Source organism: Drosophila yakuba, chromosome 2L (assembly GCF_016746365.2).
Source record: "Drosophila yakuba strain Tai18E2 chromosome 2L, Prin_Dyak_Tai18E2_2.1, whole genome shotgun sequence".
NCBI classification, from domain to species: Eukaryota; Metazoa; Arthropoda; class Insecta; order Diptera; family Drosophilidae; genus Drosophila; species Drosophila yakuba.
Genome location: NC_052527.2, coordinates 25,022,398 through 25,032,820, shown reverse-complemented (window position 1 = coordinate 25,032,820; position 10,423 = coordinate 25,022,398). Strand labels below are relative to the sequence as shown.

The following is a 10,423-nucleotide window of genomic DNA, read 5'->3' as shown; positions in this document are numbered from 1 at the left end:
GATGTTGATTTTGAAATTCTTGATCGTTAACTATTTTTACTTTGTCTGTAAGGCCGTCCATTAAGTTTTTTAATTCTATATCTTAGTCGGTCTCAGTACCGTCAATGTAACCCCCTTGCTGATTGTTATTTCTTATGTCTTTATAGCTCTGTATTAAGTATTCGTCCCTGTCGTTGTTTTCGTTACTGTTTCTATACATCGGACAATGGTAAGTTTGTGATTTTTTATTTTATAATTTGTATGAGAAAGAATTACCTTTTAGGAATTTTCCTTCTTAATTATACCCGTTACTCGTAGAGTAAAAGGGTATACTAGATTCGTTGAAAAGTATGTAACAGGCAGAAGGAAGCGTTTCCGACCATATAAAGTATATATATTCTTGATCAGGATCAATAGCCGAGTCGATTTGGCCATGTCCGTCTGTCCGTCCGTCTGTCTGTCCGTCTGTCCGTCTGTCCGTCTGTCTGTCTGTCCGTCCGTATGAACGCTGTGATCTCAGGAACTACAAAAGCTAGAAAGTTGAGATTAAGCATACAGACTCCAGAGACATAGACGCAGCGCAAGTTTATCGATTCATGTTGCCACGCCCACTCTAACGCCCACAAACCGCCCAAAACTGACACGCCCACACTTTTGAAAAATGTTTTGAAATTTTGTCATTTTTGTATTAGTCTTGTAATTTTCTATCGATTTACCAAAAAACTTTTTGCCACGCCCACTCTAACGCCCTCAAACCGCCCAAAGCTGCTACGCCCACACTTTTGAAAAATGTTTTGAAATTTTTTCATTTTTGTATTGGTTTTGTAAATTTCTATCGATTTGCCAAAAAACTTTCTGCCACGCCCACTATAACGCCTACAAGCCGCCAAAAACTGTGTTTAAGACTCTCCTTCTCCCTTCCACTAGCTGAGTAACGGGTATCAGATAGTCGGGGAACTCGACTAAAGCGTTCTTTCTTGTTTTTTTTAAACAATTTGTAAATGAAAATCACTATAAATTAACTTTTAATTGCAATCACTCTTTATACCCGTTACTCGTAGAGTAAAAGGGTATACTAGATTCGTTGAAAAGTATGTAACAGGCAGAAGGAAGCGTTTCCGACCATATAAAGTATATATATTCTTGATCAGGATCAATAGCCGAGTCGATTTGGCCATGTCCGTCTGTCCGTCCGTCTGTCTGTCCGTCTGTCCGTCTGTCCGTCTGTCTGTCTGTCCGTCCGTATGAACGCTGTGATCTCAGGAACTACAAAAGCTAGAAAGTTGAGATTAAGCATACAGACTCCAGAGACATAGACGCAGCGCAAGTTTATCGATTCATGTTGCCACGCCCACTCTAACGCCCACAAACCGCCCAAAACTGACACGCCCACACTTTTGAAAAATGTTTTGAAATTTTGTCATTTTTGTATTAGTCTTGTAATTTTCTATCGATTTACCAAAAAACTTTTTGCCACGCCCACTCTAACGCCCTCAAACCGCCCAAAGCTGCTACGCCCACACTTTTGAAAAATGTTTTGAAAATTTTTCATTTTTGTATTGGTTTTGTAAATTTCTATCGATTTGCCAAAAAACTTTCTGCCACGCCCACTATAACGCCTACAAGCCGCCAAAAACTGTGTTTAAGACTCTCCTTCTCCCTTCCACTAGCTGAGTAACGGGTATCAGATAGTCGGGGAACTCGACTAAAGCGTTCTTTCTTGTTTTTATTTGTTTTATATCGTTATTTATTATGTGTATATTTTTTTCAAAAATAGCACACATGTCTGGTTGACGTTAAAAGAGGTAAATTGAAAATAAAGATCTCACTTACATACATGTTATATTGGTATATTGGTTTTTAAAATGTAGCGACGACGGTAGCTGATTGATCCGTTTATTCTCTGGCTGTCGTTGGTTTAGCTGTTTACTGTTAAGATGCAGCGGTTTTCACTGTTGCTTGTGCAGCGTTGTTATGCTTCTGTATTGGATATTTTTGTTGGTGTGTTGCTGTTCACAGTTGCAGCGCGCGAGTTCGAAGTATTTTCAAAGAAAACCCGATTACGAGACCTTGATTTCTTGATCTTTTTATTACGAATTTTACGTTATTACGACACTTAAGCGCGTTGAGCGTCAATTAAACCAAATACGTTTGTGCTATTAAATGGTTCTTTTATTAGAGCCAACCGCTCTGAATTCTGGTCAATTACGAACTAAATACAAATCAAATTTATTAAGGCCGCCAAGGCTTCGGTTAGAGGCATCGGATCCAGCAGAGGGGTTAGTCAGCGCCTCGTGCCGTCTGGAGCTTCACGCCTTCGACGGTCACCCAGCGCACACATGCCCGCCTCGCAATACGCTTACCCTTGCACATCGCTTTCGCTAAAGAGAAATGCGTTACTGGGCTGGCTCAGCGTTCTCGATGTTATTGTTGGCGCATCCGGTCTTGGGTGGCATTTCGGCGGGTCGTTGCACCCCTCTGACTTGCTCGTTTTAACTTCCATAAACAAATCATACGAAGCTGTTTAAAGCTTTGACTTTTATTAATTCGATTCGTGTCTGCAATATTCAGACAAAATTAATAAAAGTGCCTTTGTTGGTTACGCAAGTTTTCATATTCAAAAAGAGTAATATTTCAGCGCGTACAAAGCCAAATAACGGATTAACCGAATTTATTTTTCTTGCTGTTGCCATGACTGCGGAAAATTCTGGAAACATTAATACTGATGCGAACAGCGTGACATTTTTGAGGCGCAGGACGACGCACAGTGGCGTTTTAAATACTTTAGGGTTACAAAAATCATAACTCTTGAACCAGTTGAGATATTTTCATACTTTTTTTAATGAAAGGTAATTTTAGTACCTTTCGATTAAGTGATCATACTATTTTTTTTTTCCTTCATATTCCTCTCGGGAGCCTTCCATCTAACTCTGTTTTGTGCTGTCTGTTTAGCATTTTCCCATGTGATGTTTATTTGGGCAATAAGTCGGTGTAAGATCGCTTTCTTTTTTCCATCAAAGTTGAAAAATATGTGAAAATTAGTACTTCGGTAAAACAGGTATGCCTGCACGTGCAAAGAATATTATAAATTTATTCTACCTTAATTTTACCGAGATTTGATGACCCTTTTCATAGAGACCAGCTTTGGAACACCCAAACGTACGGAAAGAGGACAGAGAGACGAAACCCAATCTGCTAGAGAAGAACAAGAAGAAGTAGATATATTATATTTCATAAAAGTTAAAATAAGAAACAAAGCGCTAACTAATAATAACTGCAAAACTACAGGATCGAAACGAATACGAAGCAGAAGGTAAAAAAGCCCATTATTATTTATTATTGACACTGGAGAGGAATTCGTTGCAATAAATGAGGATTTCGGTCACCCGAAGTTGAAAACTGACATTGACATAGAAATAAAAGCAATGGGAACCAAAATGAAAATTGGAAAATTAGAAAGATTTCCATGTTTTCAAAATTTCTTTGTGAATTTCTAGAGTATAACTTTCCCAACAATTTCCATGGGTATATTGGCTGTAATATATGCTAGCAGCTCCTAAATTTATTTCTTCATTTATTGCCAACATTGGAGACACAAATTAGTCTATGCAGATCAGCTGCGAGAGCATCTAAACTCTCCTGTGTCTCTCGCACCAAAGACATTAGAATAACAAGATGCGTACCGTTAAAAAATTTTTTGACTGGGTTTTTTTATGCTGGCTCTAAAGCTGGCTCCATATTTAAAACCAGGGGAGCAGAAAGCTCTAGAGCCAGCAACTCTCTTGTACGCATACAGTGACAGCCGACCACAGTATGTGTGCCTGGGTATGCTCATGCCTTGTAAATTTGACAAAATATGCCCTTTTAGAAGATCTTAGATTTTTAATCTATATTATTTTTAATAAATTGCCACCACGTAAAAACTCTAGTTTTGCCTTAACACAACAATTATTGGAATACAGCATAATAATAGTCAAAACTATGTACATAATAATAAATAATAAATATCATAAATGACCTTATATTAATGAAAATTAATTACAGTATTCATCTTGCGACGCGTGAAATATATAAAAAGACTATGATTCTTGGATTATGTCCGCCATTTCGTGCCTCAAGAAATAAATTTTGCAATAAATATATTTCGTATTTTTATTAATTTAAATTTAAGTCGATGTTTTAAATCACAGTAGTTATAATAATTTACTTTCTATATGTTTTAATAATTTAGTATATTTATTAATTAAAATTACAAGAATGTAAATAACCCATTTTCAGTACCGATTATTACATATATTACATTTTATTAATTATCAACATAAATATATAAAAGTGTATGCAGCAAAACCAATGTGTGGCCGTTACTTGTCCGTCGTGTTATTTTAATGTCTTTGCTCGTACCTACACCTTTGGCTTGGTATTCTGCTGCTCGCTTTGCAATCAATTTAATTCTCGCTTTCGCAACTTATGCATGAGCGTATCGCTACCAAAACTTCGCAAAAGAAACATAACATAAAACATAATACCGTCTGTTTATTTTCGCAAAAATATCTAATAAAAAAGCTTGTGATCTCAATATTTTGATTACCCCGACGTGGATTGTACATAAACAAATCATACAAAGCTGTTTAAAGCTTTAAATTTTATTAATTCGATTCGTGTCTGCAATACTCAGACAAAATTAATAGCAGTGAACGTTAAAAGTGACTTCGATGGTTACGCAAGTTTTCATATTCAAAAAGAGTAATATTTGAGCGCGTACAAAACCAAATAACGGAATAACCGAATTTGTTTTTGCTGTTGCCATGACTGCGGAAAATTCTGGAAACATTACTACTGATGCGAACAGCGTGACATTTTTATGTCGCAAAACGACGCACAGTGGCGTTTTAGATACTTTAGGGTTACAAAAATCATAACTCTGAACCAGTTGAGATATTTTCATAATTTTTTTAATGAAAGGTAATTTTAGTACCATTCGATTAAGTAGCCACAATATTTTTTTTTTATTTCCTTCTTATTTCTCTCGGGAACTTAGGGCTTCTACGAAAGCCTTCCATCTAACTCTGTTTTGTGCTGTCTGTTAGTGAAGGCTGCTGCCTATTCTGACGAGGTTATCAGTTTTCCTCTGTATGTCGCCGAGTCTGTGAGAGATAAGACAGATGTCGTCTGCATAGTCCAAGTCCTCAAGGTGTCTGGTGAGGCTCCACGTAATTCCGCGCTTGGACGAGCATACTTCGTTCATTAACTCGTCGACCACGATGTTGAAGAGTAGAGGTGATAGCGGCCATCCTTTCCGAATTTCGATGTTCGTCTGGAAAGGTTTACTTGTTTTTCCGTTGTGCAGTACCGCCAAGTTGGCATCGTCATACATCGATTTGATGATAGCGATGAGGTTCGCAGGTACTCCTTTCCTTGCAAGTGATCGCCATATTGTTGCCCTTTCAACTGAGTGGAACGCCTTCTTGAAGCAACTTCGCAACTCCTGTGTGGTCTGAAGCCTGCCTGTTCGTCTCGGATTGTTGGCTCAATTTTTTCCTGGATTCCGTTAAGCAGTGTAGCTATTATTTTATAGCTGGTGTTGAGCAGTATTATAAGAAGGTAAAGCAACTTCGCAACTCCTGTGTGGTCTGAAGCCTGCCTGTTCGTCTCGGATTGTTGGCTCAATTTTTTCCTGGATTCCGGTAAGCAGTGTAGCTAGGATTTTATAGCTGGTGTTGAGCAGTATTATTCCTCTCCAGTGGTTGCAGTCGCTGACTGCCTTTCTTGGGGAGCTTTACTATGATTCCGCTTTTCCAGGAGTCCTATATGGCTGCGAAATGTGGATGCAGCGTATCAGCCGTCATTCCCACTTGGTGGCGCAATGCTTTTATAGTCCGTAGCCACGTTTGGTGATGTGGTGTGGCTAATTCCCATGAAGTGTTGGCGCCACCTCCGGATCTGTGCATCATCATTGGATAAAAGGCTGCCTTCTAGGTCTCTGGTTCCGTCTGTGGTGGGTTCCGGCAATCCGTGCAATCTACTGGTATAACGAGCGCATGTTGTTTCGCCGGCTGCTCGTTCTGCGTCTGTCGCAAGTCTATCCAATAGCGCTCGTTTGTCCTTTCTGGGCGCTCTTTTCACAGCTCTGCACAGTTCGCGATATTGATCACGATTTTGTGTGAGCTGGTCCGCCAGAGGCTTCAGATTGTTCCTTCTTCTAATCAGGTCCCAGGTCCCTTCAGATATCCAGTCTGCTCTTCCGCGTTGTTGCAGCCCAATTATTTTCTCAGCTGCGGTCCTTAGCTGTCTGCAGGTGTGCTCCCATGGGTGGTCTTCTAGGGGGATCATCTGTTCCCGCAATGTGGACATCATTCAGGTTCAATGGGGGCGCTCGTCGGTGTTGGCTGGTATCAGTGTTTCTTGAGTAGTTGCGGTTTAACTTTATTTCAAGTTCTCCAATAACCAACTCATGATGACTGTCTTTTGTTCCGTACGTCCAGTAATGAGTGTCTCCATTTCGTGCTAATGCAAATGTGGCCGATCAGGTTGCGCGTGTTACCACTAGGAGATGTCCAGGAGTATTTGTGGACATCTTTGTGTGGGAATATTGTGCCGCCGATGACCAGTTGGAATAGCTGGCAGAGTTCCGCTAATCTCTCTTCGTTGTCATTGCGAGTCCCAGTTCCTTGTTGGCCCATGACAGATCTTAGTCCGGTGTTGTTGGGGCCTTCTTTCGCATAAAAATCACGCACGAGGATGTTAATGTCACCTTGCCGTGTCTTACTGAGGGTTGCTGTAAAGGCAATGTAGAAGTCGTCCTTGGTGTCATCTTTGGCGTCTTCCGTCAGGGCATAGCATTGTATGATGTTTATATGTCTAGCTCTACATCTGAATCTGGCTTTCTTGAGTCTATCAGAAATGGGTTCCGAGGAGTGCAGTGTGTTTTTTATGCGCTCGGACACGTAAATCCCCACCCCGTATCTGCTGCCGTCATTGCTGCTCCTGTGTAGGACTAGATTGCTATTTGATGTTGTTGTTTTCTCACTACCAGACCACCTCATCTCACTGATTCCAGCTATTTCAATATGAAGTCTCTTCATCTCCGCCGCAAACTGTGCTAATCTAGATGGTTCTCTCAGAGTTCTAACGTTCCATTGTCCAATTCGTGTCCGTTTAGATATGCCTATGGTCGTCATCGAATTTGGGGGGCCGTTTATGTTTAATTCTCTCGTATTTGTTTCGGTAATCGATTAAGTTTTTCGACCGATCTGGGGATTGGTCAGATGCGGCCTCATACGCCAATAAGTCGGTGTAAGATCGCTTTCTTTTTTCCATCAAAGTTGAAAAATTTTTAGGAATTTTCCTTCTTAATTTTTTTTAAACAATTTGTAAATGAAAATCACTATAAATTAACTTTTAATTGCAATCACTCTTTATACCCGTTACTCGTAGAGTAAAAGGGTATACTAGATTCGTTGAAAAGTATGTAACAGGCAGAAGGAAGCGTTTCCGACCATATAAAGTATATATATTCTTGATCAGGATCAATAGCCGAGTCGATTTGGCCATGTCCGTCTGTCCGTCCGTCTGTCTGTCCGTCTGTCCGTCTGTCTGTCTGTCCGTCCGTATGAACGCTGTGATCTCAGGAACTACAAAAGCTAGAAAGTTGAGATTAAGCATACAGACTCCAGAGACATAGACGCAGCGCAAGTTTGTCGATTCATGTTGCCACGCCCACTCTAACGCCCACAAACCGCCCAAAACTGACACGCCCACACTTTTGAAAAATGTTTTGAAATTTTGTCATTTTTGTATTAGTCTTGTAATTTTCTATCGATTTACCAAAAAACTTTTTGCCACGCCCACTCTAACGCCCTCAAACCGCCCAAAGCTGCTACGCCCACACTTTTGAAAAATGTTTTGAAATTTTTTCATTTTTGTATTGGTTTTGTAAATTTCTATCGATTTGCCAAAAAACTTTCTGCCACGCCCACTATAACGCCTACAAGCCGCCAAAAACTGTGTTTAAGACTATCCTTCTCCCTTCCACTAGCTGAGTAACGGGTATCAGATAGTCGGGGAACTCGACTAAAGCGTTCTTTCTTGTTTTTATTTGTTTTATATCGTTATTTATTATGTGTATATTTTTTTCAAAAATAGCACACATGTCTGGTTGACGTTAAAAGAGGTAAATTGAAAATAAAGATCTCACTTACATGTTATATTGGTATATTGGTTTTTAAAATGTAGCGACGACGGTAGCTGATTGATCCGTTTATTCTCTGGCTGTCGTTGGTTTAGCTGTTTACTGTTAAGATGCAGCGGTTTTCACTGTTGCTTGTGCAGCGTTGTTATGCTTCTGTATTGGATATTTTTGTTGGTGTGTTGCTGTTCACAGTTGCAGCGCGCGAGTTCGAAGTGTTTTCAAAGAAAACCCGATTACGAGACCTTGATTTCTTGATCTTTTTATTACGAATTTTACGTTATTACGACACTTAAGCGCGTTGAGCGTCAATTAAACCAAATACGTTTGTGCTATTAAATGGTTCTTTTATTAGAGCCAACCGCTCTGAATTCTGGTCAATTACGAACTAAATACAAATCAAATTTATTAAGGCCGCCAAGGCTTCGGTTAGAGGCATCGGATCCAGCAGAGGGGTTAGTCAGCGCCTCGTGCCGTCTGGAGCTTCACGCCTTCGACGGTCACCCAGCGCACACATGCCCGCCTCGCAATACGCTTACCCTTGCACATCGCTTTCGCTAAAGAGAAATGCGTTACTGGGCTGGCTCAGCGTTCTCGATGTTATTGTTGGCGCATCCGGTCTTGGGTGGCATTTCGGCGGGTCGTTGCACCCCTCTGACTTGCTCGTTTTAACTTCCATAAACAAATCATACGAAGCTGTTTAAAGCTTTGACTTTTATTAATTCGATTCGTGTCTGCAATATTCAGACAAAATTAATAAAAGTGCCTTTGTTGGTTACGCAAGTTTTCATATTCAAAAAGAGTAATATTTCAGCGCGTATAAAGCCAAATAACGGATTAACCGAATTTATTTTTCTTGCTGTTGCCATGACTGCGGAAAATTCTGGAAACATTAATACTGATGCGAACAGCGTGACATTTTTGAGGCGCAGGACGACGCACAGCGGCGTTTTAAATACTTTAGGGTTACAAAAATCATAACTCTTGAACCAGTTGAGATATTTTCATACTTTTTTTAATGAAAGGTAATTTTAGTACCTTTCGATTAAGTGATCATACTATTTTTTTTTTCCTTCATATTCCTCTCGGGAGCCTTCCATCTAACTCTGTTTTGTGCTGTCTGTTTAGCATTTTCCCATGTGATGTTTATTTGGGCAATAAGTCGGTGTAAGATCGCTTTCTTTTTTCCATCAAAGTTGAAAAATATGTGAAAATTAGTACTTCGGTAAAACAGGTATGCCTGCACGTGCAAAGAATATTATAAATTTATTCTACCTTAATTTTACCGAGATTTGATGACCCTTTTCATAGAGACCAGCTTTGGAACACCCAAACGTACGGAAAGAGGACAGAGAGACGAAACCCAATCTGCTAGAGAAGAACAAGAAGAAGTAGATATATTATATTTCATAAAAGTTAAAATAAGAAACAAACGCTAACTAATAATAACTGCAAAACTACAGGATCGAAACGAATACGAAGCAGAAGGTAAAAAAGCCCATTATTATTTATTATTGACACTGGAGAGGAATTCGTTGCAATAAATGAGGATTTCGGTCACCCGAAGTTGAAAACTGACATTGACATAGAAATAAAAGCAATGGGAACCAAAATGAAAATTGGAAAATTAGAAAGATTTCCATGTTTTCAAAATTTCTTTGTGAATTTCTAGAGTATAACTTTCCCAACAATTTCCATGGGTATATTGGCTGTAATATATGCTAGCAGCTCCTAAATTTATTTCTTCATTTATTGCCAACATTGGAGACACAAATTAGTCTATGCAGATCAGCTGCGAGAGCATCTAAACTCTCCTGTGTCTCTCGCACCAAAGACATTAGAATAACAAGATGCGTACCGTTAAAAAATTTTTTGACTGGGTTTTTTTATGCTGGCTCTAAAGCTGGCTCCATATTTAAAACCAGGGGAGCAGAAAGCTCTAGAGCCAGCAACTCTCTTGTACGCATACAGTGACAGCCGACCACAGTATGTGTGCCTGGGTATGCTCATGCCTTGTAAATTTGACAAAATATGCCCTTTTAGAAGATCTTAGATTTTTAATCTATATTATTTTTAATAAATTGCCACCACGTAAAAACTCTAGTTTTGCCTTAACACAACAATTATTGGAATACAGCATAATAATAGTCAAAACTATGTACATAATAATAAATAATAAATATCATAAATGACCTTATATTAATGAAAATTAATTACAGTATTCATCTTGCGACGCGTGAAATATATAAAAAGACTATG

The 10,423-nt window shown here is 39.3% G+C and overlaps 1 protein-coding gene and 3 long non-coding RNA genes across 6 annotated transcripts; 2 read left to right on the top strand and 2 right to left on the bottom strand.

Moving 5' to 3' along the window:
- Window positions 1-2,136: 2,136 nt before the first annotated feature.
- LOC120320659 lies at window positions 2,137-3,314 on the bottom strand. 2 transcript variants are annotated; one of them, XR_006245115.1, is made up of 3 exons: window positions 3,245-3,314; window positions 3,079-3,171; window positions 2,137-2,983 (listed from the first exon to the last, which is right to left on the bottom strand). It is a non-coding gene; the product is annotated as an uncharacterized LOC120320659 (long non-coding RNA). The 2 variants fall into 2 exon arrangements; XR_005560181.1 differs by having other exon boundaries at window positions 2,137-3,171.
- On the top strand, window positions 2,982-3,382 carry LOC120320658. The gene is made up of 3 exons (XR_005560180.2): window positions 2,982-3,037; window positions 3,115-3,194; window positions 3,268-3,382. It is a non-coding gene; the product is annotated as an uncharacterized LOC120320658 (long non-coding RNA).
- A 1,310-nt stretch (window positions 3,383-4,692) lies between these two features.
- LOC120320656 (craniofacial development protein 2-like) lies at window positions 4,693-9,576 on the bottom strand. 2 transcript variants are annotated; one of them, XM_039370940.1, is made up of 2 exons: window positions 9,440-9,491; window positions 4,693-7,285 (listed from the first exon to the last, which is right to left on the bottom strand). In XM_039370940.1, exon 2 carries the CDS (start codon window positions 7,155-7,157, stop codon window positions 6,429-6,431), a length of 729 nt encoding a protein of 242 aa, XP_039226874.1. In that variant the 5' UTR covers window positions 7,158-7,285; window positions 9,440-9,491; the 3' UTR covers window positions 4,693-6,428. The 2 variants fall into 2 exon arrangements, 1 of the variants encoding a protein (XP_039226874.1); XR_005560178.2 differs by lacking the exon at window positions 4,693-7,285 and adding an exon at window positions 8,498-9,344 and having other exon boundaries at window positions 9,440-9,576.
- LOC120320657 lies at window positions 9,343-9,742 on the top strand. Its single transcript, XR_005560179.2, has 3 exons — window positions 9,343-9,398; window positions 9,476-9,555; window positions 9,628-9,742. It is a non-coding gene; the product is annotated as an uncharacterized LOC120320657 (long non-coding RNA).
- Window positions 9,743-10,423: the final 681 nt, after the last annotated feature.

What these genes read in the sequence shown, in the direction of transcription:
- LOC120320656 (XM_039370940.1), bottom strand. Translation starts at nt 7,157, where the DNA reads ATGACGACCATAGGCATATCTAAACGGACACGAATTGGACAATGGAAC.